This window comes from Delphinapterus leucas, chromosome 11 (assembly GCF_059928025.1).
Source record: "Delphinapterus leucas isolate spDelLeu-1000000601 "Yukka" chromosome 11, BTC_Dleu_Yukka2, whole genome shotgun sequence".
NCBI lineage: Eukaryota > Metazoa > Chordata > Mammalia > Artiodactyla > Monodontidae > Delphinapterus > Delphinapterus leucas.
In genome coordinates this window covers 1,236,648-1,262,634 of record NC_143139.1, presented here as the reverse complement: position 1 = coordinate 1,262,634, position 25,987 = coordinate 1,236,648, and the positions used below count along the sequence as shown (strand labels likewise).

The 25,987-nt window shown below is 46.7% G+C and overlaps 1 protein-coding gene across 6 annotated transcripts in view; it reads left to right on the top strand.

Annotated features, from left to right (window-relative positions):
- The window catches only part of CECR2 (CECR2 histone acetyl-lysine reader), a 156,281-nt gene extending 131,593 nt beyond the window's left edge, over nt 1-24,688 (top strand). For 2 of the 6 annotated variants that reach the window (XM_089920096.1, XM_089920100.1), the window contains 11 exons: nt 8,625-8,754; nt 9,203-9,240; nt 9,327-9,418; nt 9,636-9,762; nt 10,403-10,779; nt 11,001-11,129; nt 11,246-11,374; nt 11,502-12,318; nt 21,410-22,712; nt 23,863-24,025; nt 24,578-24,644. In XM_089920096.1, coding sequence (XP_089776222.1) covers nt 8,625-8,754; nt 9,203-9,240; nt 9,327-9,418; nt 9,636-9,762; nt 10,403-10,779; nt 11,001-11,129; nt 11,246-11,374; nt 11,502-12,318; nt 21,410-22,712; nt 23,863-24,025; nt 24,578-24,583 — 3,311 coding nt within the window. In that variant the 3' untranslated portion in view covers nt 24,584-24,644. Of the gene's footprint in view, nt 1-8,624; nt 8,755-9,202; nt 9,241-9,326; nt 9,419-9,635; nt 9,763-10,402; nt 10,780-11,000; nt 11,130-11,245; nt 11,375-11,501; nt 12,319-21,409; nt 22,713-23,862; nt 24,026-24,577 lie in introns of all 6 variants that reach the window. The other 4 variants (XR_016394832.1, XM_089920097.1, XM_089920101.1 and 1 more) reach the window with 4 other exon arrangements.
- The last annotated feature ends 1,299 nt before the right edge of the window (nt 24,689-25,987 follow it).

The following is a 25,987-nucleotide window of genomic DNA, read 5'->3' as shown; positions in this document are numbered from 1 at the left end:
GGGGAGAAATCCACCCCCACCACTCCCCGCCGTCTCCCGTCCCCTCTAGTGCTCCCTGTGGCGGAATATAAAGCCGGCAGAGAGTGGGGAAACTGCTTGATAACTGACTCACGGGCCACAGTTCGGAGCTGCAGGGTGTGTCTGTCCACTGTTGTAAAATGGAAGGATCAAGTGATGGGGCAGAGGAAATATTAGATATGAGTGGTTGAGAGATGAGATAGAAACTGGATAGAATACAGACCCAAGGGACCGAATCATGGAACACATGGCCCATTTCCAGTTGGGAAAAGAGAATGTTCTGTAACAGAGATAGCAGACTTCTCAGGAGCAGCAGTAGGGTTCAGGAGGAAATGGGATTGGATTTTGTGTTAGTTTCCTAGGGCTTCCTTAACAAATTACCACAACTAGGTGGTTTAAAACAGCAGAAAGTAAGTGTCTCCCAGCTCTAGAGGCTGGAAGTCTGAAATCTGGGTGTTGGTGAGGCTCTGGGGTCATACTCTCCTGTGCTTCTTCCAGCTTCTGGTGGTTCCTGTGTTCCTTCTTTTCTGGTTTCCTCTGGGAACTTCCTCAAACCAGTATCTATTTTCTTAAATGTAAGCAAACATTCTACTTAATAGGGAAACATCAGAAGGATTCCCTTTTTTTTTTTTTTTTTTTAATTTTATTTATTTTATACAGCAGGTTCTTCATCCCCAGGGCACAGCAAAAGACTATATAGACCAGGAGCTCGGTCTTTCTGGTGGAGACTTATTAGCTGATCACCATGGCTGCGGCCTGAGGGGTAGGTTTGTAATTAAGCCTGCATCTAGGGGCCCCCGAATCCTTTCCAGAGATGTCAGAGGGCGGGCCCTCCAGAGCCCAAGTTTCTTGGAGGGAGGCTTTACATGCATCTGACACCCATGGTTCACACCTTGAACGCCTGGCTCTGGTGGCCAGAGGGGCTTGTATTCCTGGGTCCCACAGGACTGTGGTGAGCGGAGGGCCAGTTTGGGACAGGCTGGCACACTCCATGCTGTCACGTGATGGAGGCCACCCTGCTTGTCCTGGAGCTTCAGCCTGAGGGACAGGCTTAGGTTGGGCGTGCAGAGCTGCTCTCAATAGGTTGGAGGCTGAGTGCCTGCCGTCTCCCACTTTCCCCGAGGTGGGCCCCCAGAAGAGAGTTTATACACTTGTCTGTGACTGCCACTCAGGGGTCACTGCAGGTCCCTGACTCTGGTGGCCAGTGGGACTCAGGCTTGCAGTTGCTCACAGCCCTGTATGTTTGTGAACTTTAGAGGAAAGTGTCCAGTCAGTCTGAATCTGGGTTCTTAGACCCTCCCCTTTGGGACACTGACAGGTCTTGGCACACCCTCAACTGCTGGGAGCCACTAAAATACATCAGGCTGCCTGGACAAGCACAGCGATTTGAGAGACGACCAAGAGCTGGGAAGAGCTGAACAAAAAGGCTCATCTCCCACATGAGGCCTTCAAGACTGGGAGAGGCGGTTGTTTCCTTTTCTGCACAGAAGTCAACAGAGTCCAGCAAAATGAAGAAACAGAGGGGGCTTCCCTGGTGGCGCAGTGGTTGCGAGTCCGCCTGCCGATGCAGGGGACGCGGGTTCGCGCCCAGGTCCGGGAAGATCCCACATGCCGCGGAGCGGCTGGGCCCGTGAGCCACGGCCGCTGAGCCTGCGCATCCGGAGCCTGTGCTCTGCAACGGGAGAGGCCACAGCAGTGAGAGGCCCGCGTACCGCAAAAAAAAAAGAAACAGAGGAATATGTTCCAAATGAAAGAACAGATTACAACCTCAGAAAAAAGCCTTAATGAGACAAAACTAATTTACTTGATAAAGAGCTAAAGTAATGGTCATAAAGATGCTCACCAAACTGGGGAAAAGAATGCATGAACACGTGAGAACTTCAACAGAGAAGGAAAATATTTTAAAGTGCCAAAGAGAAGTCTCAGCTGAAGAATACAATAACCAAAATGACTGAGATACAATAACCAAAATGGCGGAGACTCGATGGTTGAAAACTTCCTGACCTTTGGGAAGGAAACAGACATCCAAGAACTCAAAGAGACCCACACCAAGGCACATTATAGCTCAGTTGTCCAAAGTTAAAGACAAGGAGAGAAAAACAACTTGTCACATACAAAGGAAACCCCACCCTCCCCATAAGAACGTGAGCAGATTTTTCAGCAAAACTTTGCAGGCATGATATAGTCAAAGTTCTGAAGGAAAAACTTATAACCAAGAATTCTCTCCCTGGTAAAGACATCATTCAGATTAGAGACATTAAGAGCTTTGCATTTAAGCAAAAGTGTAGGAGTTCATCACCACTTGTAAGAAATGTTGAAGGAACTTTGTTAAATTAAAAAGAAAGGGCACTTATTAGTAACAGGGACACATGAAAGGATAAATCTCACTGGAAAAGTAAATACATAATAAAGGTGGTGGATTAATTGCCTATAAAGCTAGTATGAAGGTTAAAAGACAAAAGTAGTAACAATAACTATGATTATAATAATTAAAGGATAAACAAGATAAAAAGATGTGAAACATGACATCAAAAGTATAAAACATGGGAGTGGAGAGTAAAAATGATGAGCTTAGAATGGGGTTGAATTTAAGTTGTTACAACTTAAAATAGACTGTTGTAGATGTAAGTTATTATATGTAAGCCTCATGGTAACCACAACGCAAAAACCTACGGTAAATACACGATAAAGAGAAATGAATATAAGCATATCACTGAAAATAGTTATCAAACCACAAAGGAAGGGAGCAAGAGAAGAAAGAAACAAACTACAAAAGCAGCCAGAAAGCAGTTAGCAGAATGGCGATAAGTACATACCTACTGATGGTTACTTTAAATGTAAATGGACTGAATTCTCCTGTCAGAAGACACAGAGTGGCTGAATGGATAAAGAAAAAACAAGATCCATCTATATTCTGCCTACAAGAAACTCACTTTAGATGTAAGGACACACACAGACTAAAGTGAAGGGATGGAAAAAGATACCCATGCAAATGGAAACCACAAGAAAATCTGGAGTAGCTGTCCATATGTAAGACAGAATAAACTTCAAAATGAAGACTGTAGTAAGAGATAGAGAGGGGCTTTATATAATGAAAAAGGGGTCAGTCTTCAAGAAGATACAACATTTGTCAGTATTTATACACCCAGCAGAAGAGTATGTAAATATATAAAGCAAATATTAACAGACTTGTAGGGAGAGATAGACAGCAAAACAATAATAGTGGGGGACTTCAATACCCCACTGACATCAATGGACAGATTATCTAGACAGAAAATCAATAAGGAAACACAAACCTTAAATTATACGTTAGACCAGATAGACATGGACTTAACAGATATTTGCAGAACATTCCATCTCGAAGCAACAGAATCCACATTCTTTTCAAGTGCACATGGAACGTTTCCAAGATAGATGAAACGTTAGGCCACCAAAAAATCTTAATAAATTTAATAGGATCGAAATAATATTTTCCATTCACACTGGTATGAAACTAGAAATTAATAACACGAAGAAAACTGGAAAATTCACAAACATGGGGAGATTAAACAATGTGCTCCTGAACAACCAATGGGTAAAAGAATATCCAAAAGAGAATCAAAATACCTTAAGACAAAAATGAAAATGTAAGATACCAAAAATTATGGGATGCAGCAAAAGCAGTTCTAAGAAGAAAGTTTGGATAAATGCCTACCTCAAGAAAAAAGTAAAGTCTCAAATACACAAACCAACTTTACACCTCAAGGAACCAGCTAAAGAAGAACATAAAAAGCCCACCGTTAGAAGGAAGGAAATAAAGATCATAGCAAAAATAAATGAAATGGAAACTAAAAAGAATTAGAAAAGATCAATGAAACCAAGAGGTGATTCTTTGAAAAGATGAACAAAACTGACAGACCTTTAGCTAGACTCACAAGAAAAAAGAGGACTCCAATAAATAAAATCAGAAGTGACCACTAGATATTACAGCTGGTGCCAGAGAGATACAAAGGATCGTAAGAGACTACTGAGAACAGTTAACATTGCCAACAAACTGGACAACCTAGAAGAAATGGATAAATTTCTAGAAACATACAACTTACCAAGACTGAATCATGATGAAATAGAAAACCATAACAGATTAATTACTAGTAAGGAGATTGAATTAGTCATCAAGAAAACCTTCCTACAAACAAAAGTCTAGGACCAGTCCAGGAATATACAATGCAGAAATGACAGTCTCTTCAATAAATGGTTTTGGAAAAACTGGACCACTGGGGCTTCCCTGGTGGTGCAGTGGTTAAGAATCTGCCTTCCAACACAGTGAACACAGGATCGATCCCTCCCGGGTCAGGGAACTCTAGATCCCACATGCATGCTGCAACTAAGAGTTCACGTGCCACAACTAAGGAGCCCACTGGCTTCAACTAAGACCTGGTACAGCCAAAAAATAAAAAAATAAAAAACTGGACCACTGCTTCACCCCATACACAAAAACTAACTCAAAATGACATACAGACTTGAATGTAACACCTGAAACCATAAAACTGGAAGAAAACATAGGCAGTAAGCTTCTTGACATCTGTCTTGGCGATGGCTTTTTGGATCTTACTACAAAGGCAAAAGCCACAAAAGCAGAAATAAACAGGTGGGCCTACAGCAAACGAAATAGCTTCTGCACAGCAAAGGAAACCATACACAAAATTAAAAGACAACCTACTGATTGGGGGAAGATATTTGCAAATCATATACCTAATAGTCTTAATACCCCAAGCAGGTAAAGAACTTATACAAGTCAATAGCAAAAAACCCCCCAAAAAACAAAGAAAACCACCAAACCCCAAACAATCCAATTAAAAAATGGAGGACCTTGGGACTTACCTTGTGGCGCAGCGGTTACGAATCCACCTGCCGACGCAGGGGCCATGAGTTTGATCCCTGGTCCAGGAAGATGCCACGTACTGCAGAGCAAGTAAGCCCGTGCGCCACAACTATTGAGCCTGTGTTCTAGAGCCCATGAGCCACAACTACTGAGCCCACGTGCCACAACTACTGAAGCCCATGTGCCTAGAGCCCGTGCTCTGCAGCAAGAGAAACCATGGCAATGAGAAGCTCGCGCACTACAGCGAAGAGTAGCCCCTGGTCACCGCAACTAGAGAAAGCCCGTGTGCAGCAACGAAGACCCAACGCAACCAATAAATAAACAAAATTATTTTTTAAAAAAAAGGACGACCCGAATAGGCATTTTTCCCAAGAAGACACAGAAAAGATGCTCAATGTCAAGTCAAAACCACAGTGAGATACCACGTCATACCTGTCAGAATGGCTAGTATCAAAAAGACAAGAGATAACCAGTGCTGGCGAGGATGTGGATTAGAGCAAAACCTCGTACACTGTTGGTGGGAATGTAAGTTGGTGCAGCCACTATGGAGATTTCTCAAAAAACGAAAAATAGAACTACCATGTGATCCAGGAATTCCATTTCTGGGTATTTATCCGAAGAAAACAAAACTAATTATAATAAAAGATAAATGTACACCCATGTTCATAGCAAGATGTATAATAGTCAAGGTACGGAAGCCACCTAAGTGCCCATCACTAGATGGATAAAGAGTTGGTGCACACACAATGGAGTAATGTTTAGCCATTAAAAAAAAAAGCATGAAACCCTGCCATCTGCCACAACATGAGTGGGCCTAGAGGGCATTATGCTAAGTGAAGTAAGTCAGAGGAAGACAAGCACAGGACGAGCCCTCTTATATGTGGAATCTCTAAAGAAAAAAGCTCATTAGAGAGAACAGATTGTTGGTCACAGAAGGCAGGGTGTTGGTGGGGAAGTGAGAGAACTGGGTTATGTTGGTCTGTCTGTTTAGTTTAAATGAATGGAATAAAAGTTTTAAACAGTAACTGGTAAAAATCGAAGGATGAAGCATTTTGTTTCCTCTTTATGTTTTATTTTGAATATGAAAATAATTGATGAGAAAAGAAGAATTCGGTCAATAAATTTAGCAGAAATACTAGAATTAGAGTAACAAGTAACGAAACGGTGGATCTAGACAAAGCTTTCCTCAACCAAGCTTCCAGGAGACCGCTGAGTCCTAATGCCCTGAAGTAGGGATCAGCTAACTTTCTGTAAAGGGCCCTGTAGGCCATGCAGGGCTGTGTTTCTATAAAACTCTGTGTGTGTGTGTGTGTGTGTGTGTGTGTGTGTGTGTGTGTGTGTGTGTGCTCAGCCCTAAAGCATCCAATTACATGTGTTGAGTTAACTTCTGTCCCATATATATTTACACGTAGTACTAGGTATATACCTTGGAATTATTGAGAAAACAATCACACAAATAATTTTCTCTACAGTTTACTTCTATCTTGGAACTGTGTTTGATCTTTAAGTATAGGAACTTTATAATGGAAGGATCAGGTAAACATTAATGGAATTTAACACCACAGAAGAAAAGGTAACCATATATTGTGTCTGCTGAGGTGATGAAAAAGGAAGTACAAGCATCACCCATGTAATAACATTGCCAAGAAACACACCCGTTTGTCTGGTCAAAGGACCTCAATAGAACTACCACAGGGCACATTAACACTGTGATGAGAATGCCACTTGCTAAATCCGGAACGTGGGGAATTCTACCAAGACAAAATGACCCAATTTCTCCACCAGATAAATTGGAGAGGACACTGTTACACATTCCACTAAATTTAAGAGACATACCAACCAAATGCACTGTCTGGACCTTTTTGGATTTGATTTGAACAAACCAACTTAAAATTATTGAACAAGTGGGTAAGTTTGACCTTGACTCAGTATTTGATGTTAAATATTAAATAAATCATTTTATGTTCCTGAAATTCGTACAGAAGAGCAGAGGGCCAAGTATAGCCAAGATAATTTTTAAAATCGATATGTTCGGGACACTCATTCTACCAGATAACAGAATAAAAGCCGCCGTGAATGTGGGAGAGTGTTACTGGCTTGGAGATGGGTAGTGAGACCTGGCAGTGAACAGCCAGAAACAGACCTGGTTCCTCATCAGGCGCTGCCAGCACCATTGTCGCCTGATGGACTAAAGGCCAAAAGCTTTTTGAAGAAAACATAGGTGAGGGTCTTTAAGATGCTGGGACAGAAAGAATTTAAGTAACAAAAGCACAAACTACAGGGGAAGGAGATTGATATACTCGATGACATTAATTGTTTAAAATTTACAAATGACTAAAACACCTTAAACAGTGAAAAGACAAATCAGGTATGGAAGAAGATAGTTTTAATAAAGACTTCTTATCCACATTATTTAAAAGCACTTCTCCAAATCATTTAGAAATCCAACAACCCACAGGGAATAAAAGGCAAAGTATATAAGCAGGGTATTCACAGAAGAGGATAATAAACATGAAAATACGTTGTGTCATTCCAATCAGGAAAAGGCAAACAGAAACATCAGAATTCCACGTCATATGTATCAGGTTAGAAAAAATGCTAAAAATTTACCCCTCAATGTGAGAGTGAGGTAGCTCGCTTGCATCACTTGTGAAGGAGTAGCTGTGAGCCTTTAAAGGCTCCACAGTGCACCTGGCAGGTCCCTGCTGCCGTGGACCCTGGAGGGCTCACCCGTGCTCAGGAAGGCGCCTCTCTCGAAAGGGTGGTTCTTACGATGCAAAGAATCAGAGTCCTAACGTTAAAATTTGACAGCTTGGTATGTGGATATTCGTTAATTTGGTTATACTTTTCTTTAAGCTTGAAATCATTCTCTTTGTTAAAAAACAGTTTTGAACGTCGTTTATAGCAAAGTGCCTCTGATTAATTAAAGCAGATACAGATTCTCTTACACTTAAAAGTTTATTTATAAATGAGCATGAAGTAGGAACAGAGGGAGCTTGGTGAGAGCACGCTGTCTGCAGGTTTAGGGCTGTGTCGTGCTCCCACCGGGCACCTTCCTGGGCCTCTCTCTCCGTCGTTGGGTCTTGCCTTCTGATGGTGTTCTGCATTCCTTGCCTCTCTTCCGCTCTGCTGGCACGAGGGCCAGGCAGGCCAGCAGTGCAGTGTCAAGTATGTTTCTTGTGGCCACAGCTGGGAGCCGGAAAACGCCCTCCCTCTTCCAGCTCCTGGCCCATCCAGCTGGCTTCTTCCCTCGCTCGCAGGAGCCCTCCTCCTGCACTGGCGAGGGTGCACCAGCTGCTGTAGGTGGGGTGGCCGCCGAGCAAGGATAGCTGGTGCGAGAGCTGCGATGGGCTTGTACCGTCCTGGGTGTGTTTGGATTGAGGTCTGGTCCTAAAAAGGGATGTTGTCTTCTTGCTGGAAAGTTAGGAAGGCCTTGGGGTTGTCAGAGAGGGTGACCCTCAGTCAGTGCTCTGCTCTTCTCTGTCCCTGTAATTCTGCTTTCCTTCTCTCTTGGCCTTCCCCGTCCCCATCCGGGGCCGCCTTCCTCCCTCACCCCCCGACCTGAACTTGGTAGGACTAAGAGGAAGTGGGTCCACAAAGCATTGCATCCCTAGCACCATCCAAATTAGCAAAGAGAGGACTCAAAGGGAGCAGAAGTCAGCGTTTGGTGATCTGTTTCCTTCTCTCAGAACAGACGCCTGCCCCTCTGGAGCCCCTGACGCACCTGTGCTTTGTGTTCACGCAGATCGCGCCAAGAGAAGGAAGCTCAGGGAAGAGAGGGCCTGGCTGCTGGCTCAGGGCAAGGCGCTCCCGCCCGAGTTGTCCCACTTGGACCCTCCCTCCCCTCCGCGGGAAGAGAAGAGGACGAGAGACCTGTGAGTGTTGAGTGGCCCCAAGCCTGCCTCGTCATGTCCTTAGAACAGCCCTCTGTGAGGGTCGTGGCCAGTGCTCGTGAGTTCCTTCCGCTGCTGTCTGACTTGCTGGGTTATTATTCTTTAGATCACAGAAGTACTTACTAGAGTAGAGTAAAACCTGGCAGAGTGTGCTATTAAATCACGAACGTTACAGAATCATAAATGAGTTCCACGAAACCATCATTTTGTAGATGGAAAAGGTGGTGGTCCTGTTCGGCTGACGTATGCTGGCCCTCATCCTCGTCGCATTGTCAGGAGCGTTCTCAGTGTTACAGACTTTCCTTAACAAAGGGGTACTGGGACTATTCCAAACCTGGGCGCAAGTGAGCTGTGTGTGAGGTTGGAGCAAGAGCTCCGAGGAGAGAAGGTGGTCTCGGCTACCGCTAATCTCTTCTTTTTTGATTTACAGCTTTGAGCTGGACGATGATTTCACTGCCATGTACAAAGGTCAGTTCCCACACTCAGCTCCCGTGTTCTGCCTAAGCGTGTTCCCACGTCGGTGTGTTAACCCAGCTCTCCTCTTTGGCCCTCAGTTCTGGACGTGGTGAAGGCTCACAAGGATTCCTGGCCCTTTTTGGAACCAGTGGATGAATCGTATGCCCCTAACTATTACCAGATTATTAAGGTAGAGGTGGCCTTGTCAGCTGTACGCGACTGTGGTGTGTGCATCTTTAGTGGTCTGTGTTGTTGTGTGTAAGTTCACCTGCTGCCCCTCAAGGGTCAGGGTTGCTGGGTGCACCCCAGGCTTTTGAGCAGCTCCTAATGCTGTGATCGCTCCGCCTCGCAGGACCTGCAGGATGCTGTGTTCTCCAGCCTGTGATAATTAACATGTCCTGTTGTAGGTCCCCATGGATATTTCAAGCATGGAGAAGAAACTGAATGGAGGTTTATACTGTTCCAAGGAAGAGTTTGTGAATGACATGAAGACTATGTTCAGGAACTGTCGAAAATATAACGGGGAAAGTAGCGGTAAGTACAAGAGGGGTGGCTGTGGATTCACACTGGCACACCAGTAGGACCAAGAGTAACACGCCCCCTCTTTTAGAAACACACCTTCCAGAGATTCAGACCTTCCTTGGGGACCATCAGGAGAATGTGTGTTAACGCTGTGGGATGGGCGTGCCGGGCCCTGTCCCGCCCCATCCGGCCAGAGGGGCAGCGGTGGCTGGCGGCCCGGGTCCTCGTCTTCCCCCAGGCCCGCCTGTGTCTATTTGTCCTCGGCCCCCACCGTCAGCCACCTTTGCATCACACAGCAGACCTCTGATGACACAGCCCGTGTCGCGCCAGGTGCTGAAACTGGAGCTCACGATGCCTTCTTTTTTTTACTAGACGGATTCAGTGATTGTACTTAATGTTTCTGCGGTTTGGCATTAAAGAATTCAATTTTTACCGGTTTGGGGTACTGGGCTCACTGTCCCAGCCACACAGGCTGGAGACCAGAAAACCGTGTCCTGGTTTCTTGTTCTGGTCTCATGTCCGTAGCCCTACAACGTAGGGAGCGCTGCAGCCCAGGCAGCCGCGCAGTCGAGCCCGGGGCTGCCCCGTTGCATGTTTGTGGGCGGAGGTCTGGGGGCCTGCCCAGCGGGGCTCAGGCCTCGGTCCCCCGCAGAGTACACCAAGATGTCGGACAACCTGGAGAGGTGCTTCCACCGTGCGATGCTGAAGCATTTTCCTGGTGAGGATGGGGACACGGACGAAGAATTCTGGGTCAGAGAGGAGGAGAAGCGGGAGAAGAGGCGTGGTCGGGCTGCACGCAGCCACGTGTGCACCCGCTCCCGGGACTCGGAGGCGCCTGGCCGGAAGCAGCAGCCTGCGGAGAACGGGGGGAAGTCGCTGCCCCCTGGGCGCCGCGCCGCATCCTCTGCGGCCGGTGAGAGCAGCGGCTCTGCGCAGCTCCCTGGCGAGGTGGGCACCCCGAACAGCCGCAGCCTCCCTGGACCCCTGCATTACGGCGGACCCAGCCAGGCGCCCCTCGCAAGCCAGCTGGTGAGGAACAGCTTTGTCCCATTGTGGGTTCCCCTGGTTGAGGGCTGGGGCGGGGCGTGAAGCCTTCTCAATAGATCCTCTCCCAACATGGTGTTCCTGCTTATGGGTGCTCTCTTCTCCCTGTCTGCCCTTCCTCTATCCTTCCTTCATTTTAAATCCTTCTTTTCCGAAATCATTTGAACCACACATTCTCAACACGGGCATTATTAACCCCTTTTAAGTTCAAGGCACAGAGGTACATACAGTATGTAAGTGAACCCTTCACGAGGGGCGCAGTTGGGGAGAACACTGGCGGAGGCGGCTCTGGGGAGAGACGAGGACGGGAAGCCCCTGCTCTGGGCCCTCCTGTGGTGAGTGTGCGCACGGAGCAGGTGGCGGCCTTGTCCTCCAGCAGGACATTCGTCTTCCGGATGCGAAGAGTGTGCCTCTTCTCTTCTTCTTCTTGCCTTTGCTCCGTGCCCTCCAGAGGCCAGCAGGACAGGGAACGTTTTGTCCTCTCCGAGGGTCGGATCCTGCCACCATCCGTGTCTCCTCTGGAGCCCCAGAGCCACACCCCGGCGGGCCTGGACAGCATCCCCAGCCTTTAGCAGTGCAGGTAAGCAAACGGCTCAGCATGCACAGGTGCAAAGGTGCGTTTCAGAAATACAGTCTCTCCCCAGGTTAAATTGGACTTGTAATTTCCCATTACCTTGTGGTAAGCACATCTCTTTTCTTGTTGCCAGCCTCCAGCTGGAATTAACCATCACCGAGGCCCGCCTGACGAGAAGCCGGTGTGTGGGGGCCTAGCGCCCCTTGCTGACATGGGATCGCGTCCTGGACCCTCGCTGCTCGGGCACATGAGCAGCCCCAGCCAGGAGGGGACTATGTATCCTCCAGCTCATTTCCAGCCAGGCTTTATCCCTCCCAGGCACGGTGGGGCTCCGGCCCGCCCCCCAGCCTTTCCTGAGAGTTCAGAAATCCCTCCCAGCCACATGTACCGATCCTACAAGTACCTGAGTCGAGTACACTCTGCAGTCTGGAATGGGAATCACGGTGCTACAAATCCAGGACCCTTGGGGCCAGATGAGAAGCCCCCCCTGGGGCCAGGACCCTCTCACCAGCCTCGTCTGGGTCACATGATAGATTCCCGAGTGATGAGAGCACCCCCCCTCCCCCCAAACCAGTGGCCAGAACAATCAGGCTTCCTACCTCACGGAGTTCCTTCTTCGGGGTACATGCGACCACCCTGTAAACCTGGTGGACATCGGTTCCAGCCCCCTCCAGCACCAACGCAAGGTTCTCTCTTTGGAGCACCGGCCCAAGCCCTGCGGGGAATGCAGGGCGGGGACTCCATGCTGGACAGCCCAGAGATGCTCGCCATGCAGCAGCTCTCCTCGCGGGGGTGCCCGGCAGGCATGCCTTACCGCCCCCGCCAACCCGTACCGACCCCTGCTCCGGGCCCTTTCCCCCCAGTGGGCGTGGCGGCCCCCAAGCCTGCCTCGGGGGACCCTGGGCGGACACAGGACAGCAGGGAAACACTGGAGCCTGAGAACGGCCGAGGTAATTCCCAGGCTCACCTTCATCTGCCCTTTGGCTCTCTAAGCTGTTAATTAAGGACTTACCTTTTTTTTTTTTTTAACATCTTTATTGGAGTATAATTGCTTTACAATGGTGTGTTAGTTTCTGCTGTATAACAAAGTGAATCAGCTATACATATACGTATGTCCCCATATCCTCTCCCTCTTGCATCTCCCTCCCACCCTCCCTATCCCACTCCTCTAGGTGGACACAAAGCACCGAGCTGATCTCCCTGTGCTATGCGGCTGCTTCCTGCTAGCTGGCTGTTTTACATTTGGTAGTGTGTATATGTCCATGCCACTCTCTCACTTCGTCCCAGCTTCCCCATCCCCCTCCCCGTGTCCTCAAGTCCATTCTCTACGTCTGTGTCTTTGTTCCTGTCCTGCCCCTACGTTCTTCAGATCCTTTTTTTTTTTTTTTAAGATTCCATATATATGTGTTGGCACACAGCATTTGTTTTTCTCTTTCTGACTTACTTCACTCTGTATGACAGACTCTGGGTCCATCCACTTTACTACAAATAACTCAATTTCGTTTCTTTTTATGGCTGAGTAACATTCCACTGTATATATGTGCCACATCTTCTTTATCCATTCATCTGTCGATGGACGCTTAGGTTGCTTCCATGTCCTGGCTATTGTAACAGTGCTGCAGTGAACATTATGGCACATGACTCCTTTTGAATTATGGTTTTTTCAGGATATATGCCCGGTAGTGGGATTGCTGGGTCCTATGGTAGTTCTGTTTTTAGTTTTTTAAGAAACCTCCTTACTCTTCTCCCTAGTGACTGTATCAGTTTACATTCCCACCAACAGTGCAGGAAGGGTTCCCTTTTCTTCACAGCCTCTCCAGCATTTATTGTTTGTAGATTTTTTTGATGATGGCCATTCTGACCGGTGTGAGGTGATACCTCATTGTAGTTTTGATGTGTATTTCTCAAGTGATTAGTGATGTTGAGCACCTTTCATGTGCTTGTTGGCAATCTGTATATCTTCTTTGGAGAAATGTCTATTTAGGTCTTCTGCCCATTTTTGGGTTGGGTTGTTTGTTTTTTTGATATTGAGCTGCATGAGCTGCTTGTACATTTTGGAGATTAATCCTTTGTCTGTTGCTTCATTTGTAAATAGTTTCTCCTATTCTGAGGGTTGTCTTTTCATCTTGTTTATGGTTTCCTTTGCTGTGTAAAAGCTTTTAAGTTTTATTAGGTCCCATTTGTATATTTTTGTTTTTATTTCCGTTTCTCTAGGAGGTGGGTCAAAAAGGATCTTGCTCTGATTTATGTCATAGAGTGTTCTGCCTATGTTTTCCTCTAAGAGTTTTATAGTGTTTGGCTTTAAGTCTTTAATCTATTTTGAGTTTGTTTTTGTGTACCGTGTTAGGGAGTGTTCTAATTTCATTCTTTCACATGTAGCTGTCCAGTTTTCCCAGCACCACTTATTGAAGAGGCTGTCTTTTAAGCATTGTATATTCTTGCCTCCTTTATCAAAGATAAGGTGACCAAATGTGCGTGGGTTTATCTCTGGGCTTTCTGTCCTTTTCCATTGACCTATATTTCTGTTTTTGTGCCAGTACCATACTGTCTTGATTACTGTAGCTATGTAGTATAGTCTGAAGTCCAGGAGCCTGATTCCTCCAGCTCCGTTTTTCTTTCACAAGATTGCTTTGGCTGTTCGGGCTCTTTTGTGCTTCCATACAAATTGTGCAATTTTTTGTTCTAGTTCTGTGAATAATGCCATTGGTAGTTTGCTAGGGATTGCATTGAATCTGTAGATTGCTTTGGGTAGTATAGTCATTTTCACAATATTGATTCTTCCAATCCAAGAACATGGTATATCTCTCCATCTGTTTGTGTCATCCGTAATTTTTGTCATAAGGTCTTTTGTCTCCTTACGTAGGTTTATTCCTAGGTATTTTATTCTTTTTTGTTGCAGTGATAAATGAAAGGGTTTCCTTAATTTCTCTGTCAGATATTTCATCATTAGTGTATAGGAGTGCAAGAGATTTCTGTGCATTAATTTTGTATCCTGCTACTTTACCAAATTCATTGATTAGCTCTAGTAGTTTTCTGGTAGCATCTGTAGGATCTCTATCTGTAGTATCATGTCATCTGCAGACAGTGACAGTTTTACTTCTTTTCCGATTTGGGTTCCATTTATTTCTTTTTCTTTTGATTGTTGTGGCTAAAACTTCCAAAACTATGTTCAGTAATGGTGAGAGTGGACAACCTTGTCTTGTTCCTGATCTTAGAGGAAATGGTTTCAGTTTTTCACCATTGAGAACGATGTTGGCTGTGAGTGTGTCATATATGGCCCTTATTATGTTGAGGTAAGTTCCCTCTGTGCCTACTTTCTGGAGAGTTTTTATCATAAATGGGTGTTGAATTTTGTCAAAAGCTTTTACTGCATCTTTTTCTGATCATATAGTTTTTATCCTTCAATTTGTTAATATGGTGTATCCCACTGATTGATTTGCATATACTGAAGAATCCTTGCATTCCTGGGATAAACCCCACTTGATCATAGTGTATGATCCTTTTAATGTGCTGTTGGATTCTGTTTGCTGGTATTTTGTTGAGGACTTTTGCATCTATGTTCATCAGAGATTCTGGCCTGTAGTTTTCTTTTTTTGTGACATCTGTGTCTGGTTTTGGTATCAGGGTGATGGTGGCCTCATAGAATGAGTTTGGGAGTGTTCCTCCGTCTGCTGTATTTAGGAAGAGTTTGATAAGGATAGGTGTTAGCTCTTCTCTGAATGTTTGATAGAATTCACCTGTGAAGCCATCTGGTCCTGGGCTTTTCTTTGATGGAAGATTTTTAATCACAGTTTCAATTTCAGTGCTTGTGATTGGTCTGTTTATATTTTCTGTTTCTTCCTGGTTCAGTCTCGGAAGGTTGTGCTTTTCTAAGAATTTGTCCATTCTTCCAGGTTGTCCAGTTTATTGGCATATAGTTACTTGCAGTAATCTCTCATGATCCTTTGTATTTCTGCAGTGACAGTTGTTACTTCTCCTTTTTCATTTCTAATTCTACTGATTTGAGCCTTCTCCCTTTTTTCTTGATGAGTCTGGCTAATGGTTTATCAATTTTGTTTATCTTCTCAAAAAATGAGCTTTTAGTTATATTTATCTTTGCTATCGTTTCCTTCATTTCTTTTTTATTTATTTCTGATCTGATTTTTATGATTTCTTTCCTTCTGCTAACTTTGAGGATTTTTTTGTTCTTTTTTCTCTGATTGCTTTAGGTGTAAGGTTAGGTTGTTTATTTGAGATTTTACTTGTTTCTTGAGGTAGGATTGTATTGCTATAAACTTCCCTCTTAGAACTGCTTTTGCTGCATCCCATAGGTTTTGGGTCGTCGTGTTTTCATTGTCATTTGTTTGTGTTTTTTTTTTCTTTTCTTTTTGCGGTACGCGGGCCTCTCACTGTTGTGGCCTCTCCCGTCGCGGAGCACAGGATCCAGACGCGCAGGCTCAGTGGCCATGGCTCACGGGCCCAGCTGCTCCGCTGCATACGGGATCCTCCCGGACCGGGACACAAACCCGCGTCCCCTGCGTCGGCAGGCGGACTCTCGACCACTGCGCCACCAGGGAAGCCCTGTTTCTGGGTATCTTTTGATTTTCTCTTTGATTTCTTCATTGATCTCTTGGTTATCTAGTAGCATATTGTTTAGCCTCCGTTTGTTTGTGTTTGTATATTTTACAGGCTTTTTCCTGTAATTGATATCTAGTCTCATAGCGTTGTGGTCGGAAAAGATGCTTGATACGATTTCAGTTTTCTTAAACTTAGGCTTGATTTGTGTCCGAAGATATGATCTGTCCTGGAGAATGTTCCATGAGCACTTGAGAAGAAAGTGTATTCTGTTGTTTTTGGATGGAGTGTCCTATAAATAGCAATTAAGTTCATCTTGTTTAATGTGTCATTTAAAGCTTGTGTTGCCTTATTTATTTTCATTTTGGATGGTCTGTCCATTGGTGAAAGTGGGGTGTTAAAGTCCCCTACTATGACTGTGTTACTGTCAGTTTCCCCTTTTATGGCTGTTAGCATTTGCCTTATGTAATGAGGTGCTCCTATGTTGGGTGCATAAAATTTACAATTGTTATATCTTCTTCTTGGATCGATCCCTTGATCATTATGTAGTGTCCTTCTTTGTCTCTTCTAATAGTCTTTGTTTTAAAGTCTCTTTTGTCTGATATGTGAATTGCTACTCCAGCTTTCGTTTGATTTCCATCTGCATGGAATATCTTTTTCCATCCCCTCACTTTCAGTCTGTATGTGTCTCTAGGTCTGAAGTGGGTCTCTTGTAGACGGCTTATACACGGGTCTTGTTTTTGTATCCATTCAGCCAGTCTGTGTCTTTTGGTTGGAGCATTTAATCCATTTACATTTAAGGTAATTATTAATATGTATGTTCCTATTACCATTTTTTAAAATTGTTTTGGGTTTGTTATTGTAGGTCTTTTCCTTCTCTTATGTTTCTTGCCTAGAGAAGTTCCTTTAGCATTTGTTATAAAGCTGGTTTGGTGGTGCTGAATCCTCTTAGCTTTTACTTGTCTCCAAAGGTTTTAATTTCTCCGTCGAATCTGAATGAGATCCTTGCTGGGTATAGTAATCTTGGTTGTAGGTTTTTCCCTTTCATCCCTTTAAATGTGCCTTTCCACTCCCTTCTGGCTTTCAGACTTTCTGCTGAAAGATCAGCTGTTAACCTTATGAGGATTCCCTTGTATGTTATTTGTTGATTTTCCCTTACTGCTTTCAGTATTTTTCTTTGTATTTAATTTTTGATAGTTTGATTAATATGTGTCTTGGCGTGTTTCTCCTTGGATTTATCCTGTATGGGACTCTCTGCGCTTCCTGGACTTGATTGACTATTTCCTTTCCCATATTAGGGAAGTTTTGCGTTTAATGTTGTCCCAGAGGTCTCTGAGACTGTCCTCACTGAGACTGTCCTCAATTCGTTTCATTCTTTTTTCTTTATTCTGCTCTTTGGTAGTTATTTCCACTATTTTATCTTCCAGGTCACTTATGCATTCTTCTGCCTCAGTTATTCTGCTATTGATTCCTTCTAGAGAATTTTTAATTTCATTTATTGTGGTGTTCATCATTTGTTTGCTCTTTAGTTCTTCTAGGTCCTTGTTAAATGTTTCTTGTATTTTCTCCAATCTATTTCCAATATTTTGTATCATCTTTACGCTCATTACTCTGAATTCTTTTTCAGGTAGACTGCTTATTTCCTCTTCATTTGTTTGGTCTGGTGGGTTTTTACTTTGCTCCTTCATCTGCTGTGTGTTTCTCTGTCTTCTCATTTTGCTTAACTTACTGTGTTTTGGGTCTCCTTTTCACAGGCTGAAGGTTCGTAGTTCCTGTTGTTTTTGGTGTCTGCTCCCAGTGGGTAAGGTTGGTTCGGTGGGTTGTGTAGGCTTCCTCGTGGAGGGGACTGGTGCCTGTGTTCTGGTGGTTGAGGGTGGATCTTGTTTTCTGGTGGGCAGGACTGCATCCGGTGGTGTGTTTTGGGGTGTCTGTGATCTTATTATGATTTTAGGCAACCTCTCTGCTAATGGGTGGGGTTGTGTTCCTGTCTTGCTAGTTGTTTGGCATAGTGTGTCCAGCACTGGAGCTATCTGTTCATTGAGTGGAGCTGGGTCTTAGTGTTGAGATGGAGATCTCTGGGAGAGCTCTCGCCGGTGGATACTACTTGGGGCCTGGAGGTCTGGTGGTCCAGTGTCCGGAACCTGGCTCTCCCACCTCAGAGGCTCAGGCCTGACAGCTGGCCAGAGCACGAAGACCCTGTCGGCCACACGGCTTTTGGGAAGTCTGACGTCTTCTGCCAACATTCAGTAATTTTGCACAAGTTGTTCCACATGTGGATGTATTTTTTGATATATTTGTGGAGAGGAAGGTGAGCTCCATGTCTTACTCCCCTGCCATCTTGAAGGTCCTCTCTCTTCACACCTCCTGTTGCTAGAGAGGGTACCCATTTCCTCTGGAAAGGACATGAATCTGGCCATCTCACTTCACGCCTGGCCCATCCACCTTTTCCCCTTTGTGCTTATTAGTCTGATTCACTTGCTCATAGCGGGCCCCATGCAGAGGCCTTGCCACCGGCCCTTCAGACCAGAGTTCCTCGTGAAATGGCTGAGCCGACACTTCAGCTCAGGACGTGCGCTGAAGCTCCGCACAGGACACTCAACTCAAGATGACTCACCTTTTAACACAGACTGTTGTACAAAATGTAGACTGGCCTCCAGCCTCTTTTTCTTAAGTTACGCTGGGTTGAGCCAGTCCTGGTCAGAAGGATTTTTGTGATGACCGTCGCTGCACAGGGGCAGTGCTTACTGTACCAGGCACTCTTTTTGAGACTTTTACCCATACTGACCCTCTGAATTCTCAGAGCAAGGCTTTGAGGGAGCTTTTCTTATCATCGTCGTTTTTATAGATAGAAATTCTAAGGCACAAAGATGGTTATTTGCCTTCATCTAGTTCTGGGGACAGGGGTGGTTGGGTGGGTCCTGGGGTTTGAACCAGACGCACCGGGTCCAGCGTTTGTGTCCTCAACCCCTGCGTTATCCAGCCCCACTTAAAAATTGCTGTCCTGAAAGTTACCCATGGGAAATACATTTCCAGTGTTTTACTTCACGTCCAGTCCTCTCCATTCTGCTCTCCTCGGGTGCGTATCTGTGCTGCTGGGAATGAAGAGTAGTTAGTGAGAGCAGCCAGTCTTGAAGGGGTTTCTCAGAAATGCCATTTAAGCGAGTAAACGTAAAACTGCAGGAGAAAGGTGACAGGACTGCTCTGTGTCCTTAATGCTTGTTTCTGGGATAGACATCTAGCCTGTGTTGCATGTGAGAGAGTGGGGGACACCTGGACTTGTGCAAAATATGGTGACGATTCCATGTAAAGTTGGGGGTGGACCTAGAACTCAAACTTCCGTTTAGTGTTTCTTTGGAGGAAAGCCCCGTTCCGTGAATACCAGCTTTAGCAAAATTTTCCAGTAATGATTTCAGACATGTCTGGAATTCACAGCTTTGGAGGAAAAGTCCCAGGACCAAACCTTGGAGCAGTCTGTCTGTTAGTTGCCATGGATTTTTGTTTGTTTTGTTTGCATTTTATTATCTTAATGAAGTGTAGTTGATTTACAATGTTGTATTAATTTCTGCTATACAGCAGTGATTCAGTTACACAAATAAATACATTCTTTCCCATGATGGTTTATCACAGGATATAGAATATAGTTCTCTGTGCTATACAGTAGGACCTTGTTGTTCATCTGTCCTGTATGTAATAATTTGCATCTGCTAATCCCAAACTCCCAATCCATCTGTCCCCCACTTCCCCTCGTGCTTGGCAGCCACATCTGTTCTCTATGTCTGTGACTCTGTTTCATAGATAAGGTTATTTGTGTCATATTATAGGTTCCACATATAAGTGATATCATATGGTATTTGTCTTTCTCTGACTTCACTTAGTGTGACAATCTCTAGGTCCATCCATGTTGCTGCAAATGGCATTATTTCATTCTTTTTTACGGCTGAGTAGTATTCCATTGTGTACATATACCACATCTTCTTTAGTCATTCATCTGTCGATGGACATTTAGGTTGCTTCTGTGTCTTGGCTATTGTAAATAGTGCTACAGCGAACATTGGGGTGCATGTGTCTTTTCGAACTATGGTTGTCTCCAAATATATGCCCAGGAGTGGGATTGCAGGATCACACGTTAACTTTATTTTTAGTTTTTTAAGGAACCTTCATTCCGTTCTCCATAGTGGCTGCATCAATTTACATTCCCACCATCAGTGTAGGAGGGTTCTCTTTTCCCCACATCCTGTCCAGCATTTATTATTGGTAGACCTCTTCAATGATGGCCATTCGGACCAGTGTGAGGTGATACCTCTTTGTAGTTTGGATTTGCATTTCTCTAATAATTAGTGATGTTGAGCATCTTTTCAGGTGCCTCTTGACCATCTGTATGTCTTCTTTGGAGAAATGTCTATTTATGTCTTGTACCCATTTTTTGATTGGTTTGTTTTTATGTTGAGTTGTATGAGCTGTTTGTATATTTGGAAATTGAGCCCTTGTTGGTCGCATAATTTGCAAATATTTTCTCCCAATCCATAGGTTGTCTTTTCGTTTTGTTTATGGTTTCCTTTGCTGTACAAAAGTTTGTAAGTTTCATTAGGTCCTACTTGTTTATTGTTTATTTTTGTGTGTGGTGTGAGGTGTTGCCATGTTTTATGTTGACTGAATGATGAAAAGTGCACACTTTCATTATCATTGTATAGCTTGTACCTTTGATCTTTAAAGCCAGCATTAGTTTATCAGGAGCCTGTGATCCTAGTTGATCTTAAGTCATGAATTCTTGATCTTGTCCTTAAGGTCTCACCAGAATCGTATTGTGACCACCTCTGGGCAACAACTCTGCCCTACCTCAGAGATCATAATAATAAGACGTGTTTATGGCTAAACACAATAGCAAGGAAAAGAATTCTGAGTTTGTAATTAAGCATTTGAGTCTAGTAATTTAGTTTGGTTGTTTATTAAATTTCTGTAACATGCTGAAGATGCCTTTTGAGTGTTAACACTGTTGGCGTCCTGTTTTCAAGATGTCCAGACAAGACGTGTATTTTCATCCATTCAGCAAATACTGATTGAGCCCCGTTTTGTGTGAATGACTGAGTGTGTGGTGGGGAACAGAACCTGGTCCCTACTCCCTTGGGGCAGGTGTCCTGACGGCAGAGGTCGGGTTCCGGCATTCCTGGTGTCCTCATGCCGGGTCCCTCTTTCTCACTGTCAGGCCACAGCCTCCCAACCAGGCCTGCAGTTCCAGCGCCAGCGCACCCTCCGTCCATGTTTCACATGTCCTTGGAGTCGGGCACACGGATTGCACCCCCTTGCTAGTGCAGAAGGGATTGCGAGGCCGCTGGCAGATCTTGCAGGAGCTGCAGAGCCTTAGCCCTGGTCTGGGTTGGGGGAATCAGGGTGTCACCACCGGGGCCCCACGTCCACATTGTCTGACTGCCTATCATATGCTGAGGTTTCAGCTCCCGAGGTGCAACTTTGTCTCCGTTTTTCTTGCAGCAGATCCCTTGCCTGGGCTCGAGGAGAAACCAGCCAGTGTTGGTGCTTTGGAGGGGGCGTTCCTCAAGCAGCTACCTCACCCCGCGCCCTCACTGCAGGCCGACTGTACCAGGCGGAGCTCGCCCCAGGGAAGGGATTCGGATGGCCCAGAGCTCAGGCACGAGTCCTCGGAGCCTGGAGACAGCTGCCCAGTGAGCGCGGGCAGGGGCGCCTGGCTCTCGGGGAGCGGCTTCGCAGGCCCAGCCGCCCAGGGGTGCGCCCTAGCTGACCCGGGGGCACTGCCTGAAAACGGACTGAGGGTGGAAGCCTCCCCGTGTGGGTCCGAGGGCAAGGGCAGAGCGCCACCAGAGGCCATGCCACCCGCCGAGCCCACGTGCGCCCCCCTGTATGCGCCTGGCCTGGAGTACCCCAGCTCCACCGCACGGTACCATGTCGGCCCAGGCCTGCAGGCTGTGGGCCCCGTGATGGGGGGCAAGCCCTCAGCCCCGCACCCTCAGCCTTTTCCCCCTCGGGCGTTTCCGTCCCACGACCCTCATTCTGGAGTCTTCCCCCGGTACCGCCCCCACCAGGGAATGAGGTACCCCTACCAGCCGCCACCTCAGCCTTCCTACCATCACTACCCGCGGACTCCTTATTACTCGTGTCCACAGGGCTTTTCAGACTGGCAGAGACACCTCCCTGCCCCGGGAAGCCCGAGCGGGCCCCCGCCGGCTCAGCCTGCCCCTGCCAGGCCCCTCTTCGTCGATAAGAGCGTTGGGGCCGGGCTGCAGGGCTGCGAGGCACTGAGCACTGCCTTAAGTTCCCCCGCGCGGGTGGACGCCGTGGTCGCCAAGACAGCTGATGGGCAGAATCCCGGCCCAGAGGAGAAGCAGGATGAGTCTATGGAGAGGCCAGAGAGTCCCAAAGAATTTTTAGATCTGGACAACCACAATGCAGCTACCAAGCGGCAGAGTTCACTGTCAGCCAGCGAGTATCTCTACGGAACGCCCCCTGCACCGCTGAGCTCGGGGGTGGGCTTCGGTTCGTCTGCTTGCCCCCCGCACGGGGTGATGCTGCACGCGGGGCCTCCTTACCCGCCGCAGCGGCCGGCCGGGCATTTCCAGCCCAGGGCTTACTCCTCCCCCACGGCTGCTCACCCACCTCACCGCCCAGTGGTGGCCCAGCCCAATGGCCTGTCCCCCGAGTGCCCCCTCTACCGCTATCCAGAAGAGGGCCTGGGCCACTTCCAGGCTGTGATGATGGAACAGATGGGCCCTGGAAGTGGGGTGAGGGTGCCTTTCCAGGAGATGTACAGACCGTCCGGGTAAGGCTGCACAGAGGGCTGTTTTCTCGGGAAAAAAAGAGTAGATGGTAGTTTTAACAAAGAAAAACGGCCTTGGTAATGAAGGTGGTGTGCGTGGTGTGGGCGCGGGAAGAGCGTGTGGGTTGTGGGTGCTGGGGACTTACTGGGAAGGTGCTAGCTTTGGAGTCCGGTTTTGTCTGTGGTGGTTTTTTCCCTTGTGAAAGTGAATTGGCATTTAAGTGACCATTCAGTTAGATTTTGGACACCTGATGGCCAGCGTTTGGGAGCTGTAGGCAGAGGCTCTCACCTGGGTGAAGGGGTCTCAGACCTGGGGTGGGCGGTCACAGGTGGTGTCCCAGGCTTACTCCTTGCCTCTCATTTCTTCCTTTAACACTGAATGAAAAAACTAGGTTTATCCAGAACTAGGGCAAGTTACATTACTGTCCCCATGAGAATTCTGATAGACCCACCCGGGTAATCTGTCATCCAGGAAGTTTTCAAGTCAAATGTCTTGAAAAAGCCTCACCATAAAACCAGCACCATCCACCTTAAGAACCCGAGTGTCCCAGGGCCAGCCTCAGAAGACCTTTCCGCATTTGCTTTATGCCTCCCTGAATACCTGTTATGTTTCTTGTCTTATCTTTGTCTCTGTCCTCCTGGAGCACAGCCCCAGGCCATTACCCCAGCAAAGGAAGTAGCGTCAGCTGGTCTGATGGAGGCCTTATTGGATTTCTTCAGTTGTCCGCAGAGTGTCCTTGTAGCTCTGCTTCTTTTTGATTTTTTTCCCCATTCAGGATTCATTCAAGGTTCATGGATCTACGTTCGGTTGCTGTGCCTGTGTAGTGTCTTAATTTACAACGTTGGCTTTGCTTTCTTTGTTTTTCAAAGTCCGGAGGCCACTTCTGCTGTCAGAGTGCCCCAGACCCTGGATTCTTCTCGTTGTTTTCTCATGTTCAGAGTCACATTGCACACCTTTGTCAGGAGTCCTGCACAGGTGGTGTCAGGCATCTCTCACCCGCCACACTTGGAAGCACCTGTGTCAGTGTGCAGTGTTGATCTCCTGGGTAGTCAAGGCAGGGTCTGTGTGAGACTTTTCACAATTAAAGGTTTTTTTCCTTTGCACTGAGTCTGTCTTCGCTCATTCTTAACCGTTCCTTACTTACGTCTCTAGACTGCAGATGCACCCGGCCCAGTCCCGGCCCTCGTTCCCAAAGACGCCGGCACCAGCAGCGCCACAGGAGGGGCTGCCACCACATAAGCCCCCAACACTTCCTCTCGATCAGGTCAGAATGATGAAATATCAGAGGTCTTCTCATTCTTCCAGGTGGCAGGAAGTAAGGACTTGAGTTTGTTGCTGTCGATGCAGGGACTGTCCCCAGAAAGGGCTTTGTGTCCTGTGGGCAGCCGGGGAGGGCCCGGCCCAAGCACTCCAGCTGACGGGGCCTCGGAAGCAGCTTCCCTCCCGTACTGGCGAGTCCCTTATTCCTGTTCTTACGGCACCAGCTGTTTGGGGATTATTTAAACTCCCTTTTCCCAGACTGGCTGCCAGCATTTCTTGGATACGATCCCTTGTCTGTTTTACCCTCCCCACCTACTTCATCTGGGAGAGGCTGGTCCACAGTGCTGCGCGCCATGCCTTGAGGTGCCCGTGCCGGCTCTCTCTCCCCTGCCCCGACCCGGCCTCCCTGGAGGCAGGAGTCCTTGGCCGCTACAGGGCTGAGCTGTGAGTCGGGCGGTCCAGGATTCAGAGCCCTCACTCCAGCAGAACTGGCTGACGAAGCCAGATCAGGCTGTTTCCCCAGATGGAGAGGAGTGCTTGAGCTTAATTGTTTTTAACAGTTAACACGTTAATTTTGTTTAAATTGTCTTTATTTTGCTTCCCTCAGAGCTAGTCCAAGGAGGAAACAAGCCCCAGGGAAACAGAAAGCTGCATATGACGAGGGTGGAGAATGGGGAGGAGGGGGGCGCAGCCCCACCCACCTCTCCCGTCATTGGCATCACTTCGTGCGTCCCAGAGCCTGGACGCCCCTCCTCACCATCGCACCTGCTCGCAAGGTCCTGGGCGAGAGTGGAGACCAGATGGGCTGGACTCTGGTGGCTTTTCCAGACCCTGAGACTCTTGTTCAGGGAAGATCATCCTGACCTGGGGGGGCGGTGCTGGTGGGCTGTCATGGCAGCTGCACTCAGGTATACGTTTGGGGAAGGGACTACTCGTGTTGGATGTGTTTGGAGCTGGGTCCAGTTTACAGAGTTTTCATGTTGCCTTTAAGATGATTTCTGTCGTTGGTGGTGAATGTATTGTACATAAAGCCTGCAGGGCGGGTGGTGGGGATGGAGTCTGGCTGGTGGGCCTGCAGCCCTGCTGACCCTCCTCTGTTTACAGCCCTGACCCACTCACATTTGGGAGCTGGAGGAGAGAGCAGGCAAGGCTGCCGTGTTTCCTCTAACGGGCTCTTCCTGTCAGCCTGAGGGGCAGCCCCCTGGCTTGGCGCCCAGGTCCTGATCCAACACAGTGGCGCCCCTCCTGGTTGGCCAGCTGCCCCGCCAGGTAGTTGTGAACCAGTATCAGGAGCATTTGCTCGTTAGAAAGTGAGGTGACCTGTCCCCATCACAGGCCTGCCGGGACTGTGGTCTAGAAGACGCCACAAGCTTCCTGGCACGAATCCCAGTTTGTGGCAGTGACTACTCAGGTTTGTATATGTTTAGTATCAATAAAGAAGCTGCACAGTTTTTAATAGGAAAATGTATTCTATAGATTTACAGCTTGAATTTAGGAATATTTCAGTATATATAGTTTTTATTCATTTTATGTGAATCATAGTAAAATAAGTCATGGTGATTTAAAATAGCTATCAAGAGCAAGTTCTTGAAGTCACTTGTTTGTCTGTGATAGAAAACAGTTTTACAGTATTAAGTTACTTTATTACAGTTTTAGAAGCCAACGACACTGGATTCTCCCTGTTTAGCATTCTTTGATTTTAGCTGAGATGCCACCAAAGTTAGGACTCATATGTTTTAAACTTTCGAATATCCCACAAAGGAAAAAAGAAAAAAAAACAACTAAGGACGATGCCCTCAAGTTAACAGGTTTCTGTAAAGAATAGTGTATTTTTCAAGCATGCCTTTGGGTTAGTAGAAAAGCTTCTATAAAACATTGGTTGGTTGATTTGCACTTGTTTCTTATAAATTCAGCTGTGTGAGAGGCCGGGAAAACCTTGCCTCCAGTCCTAGCGTCCTTGATGAAGCTGGAATAAACCTGCGCTTTCAGCAGGAAAAGAAACAAGTTGGAAACATCC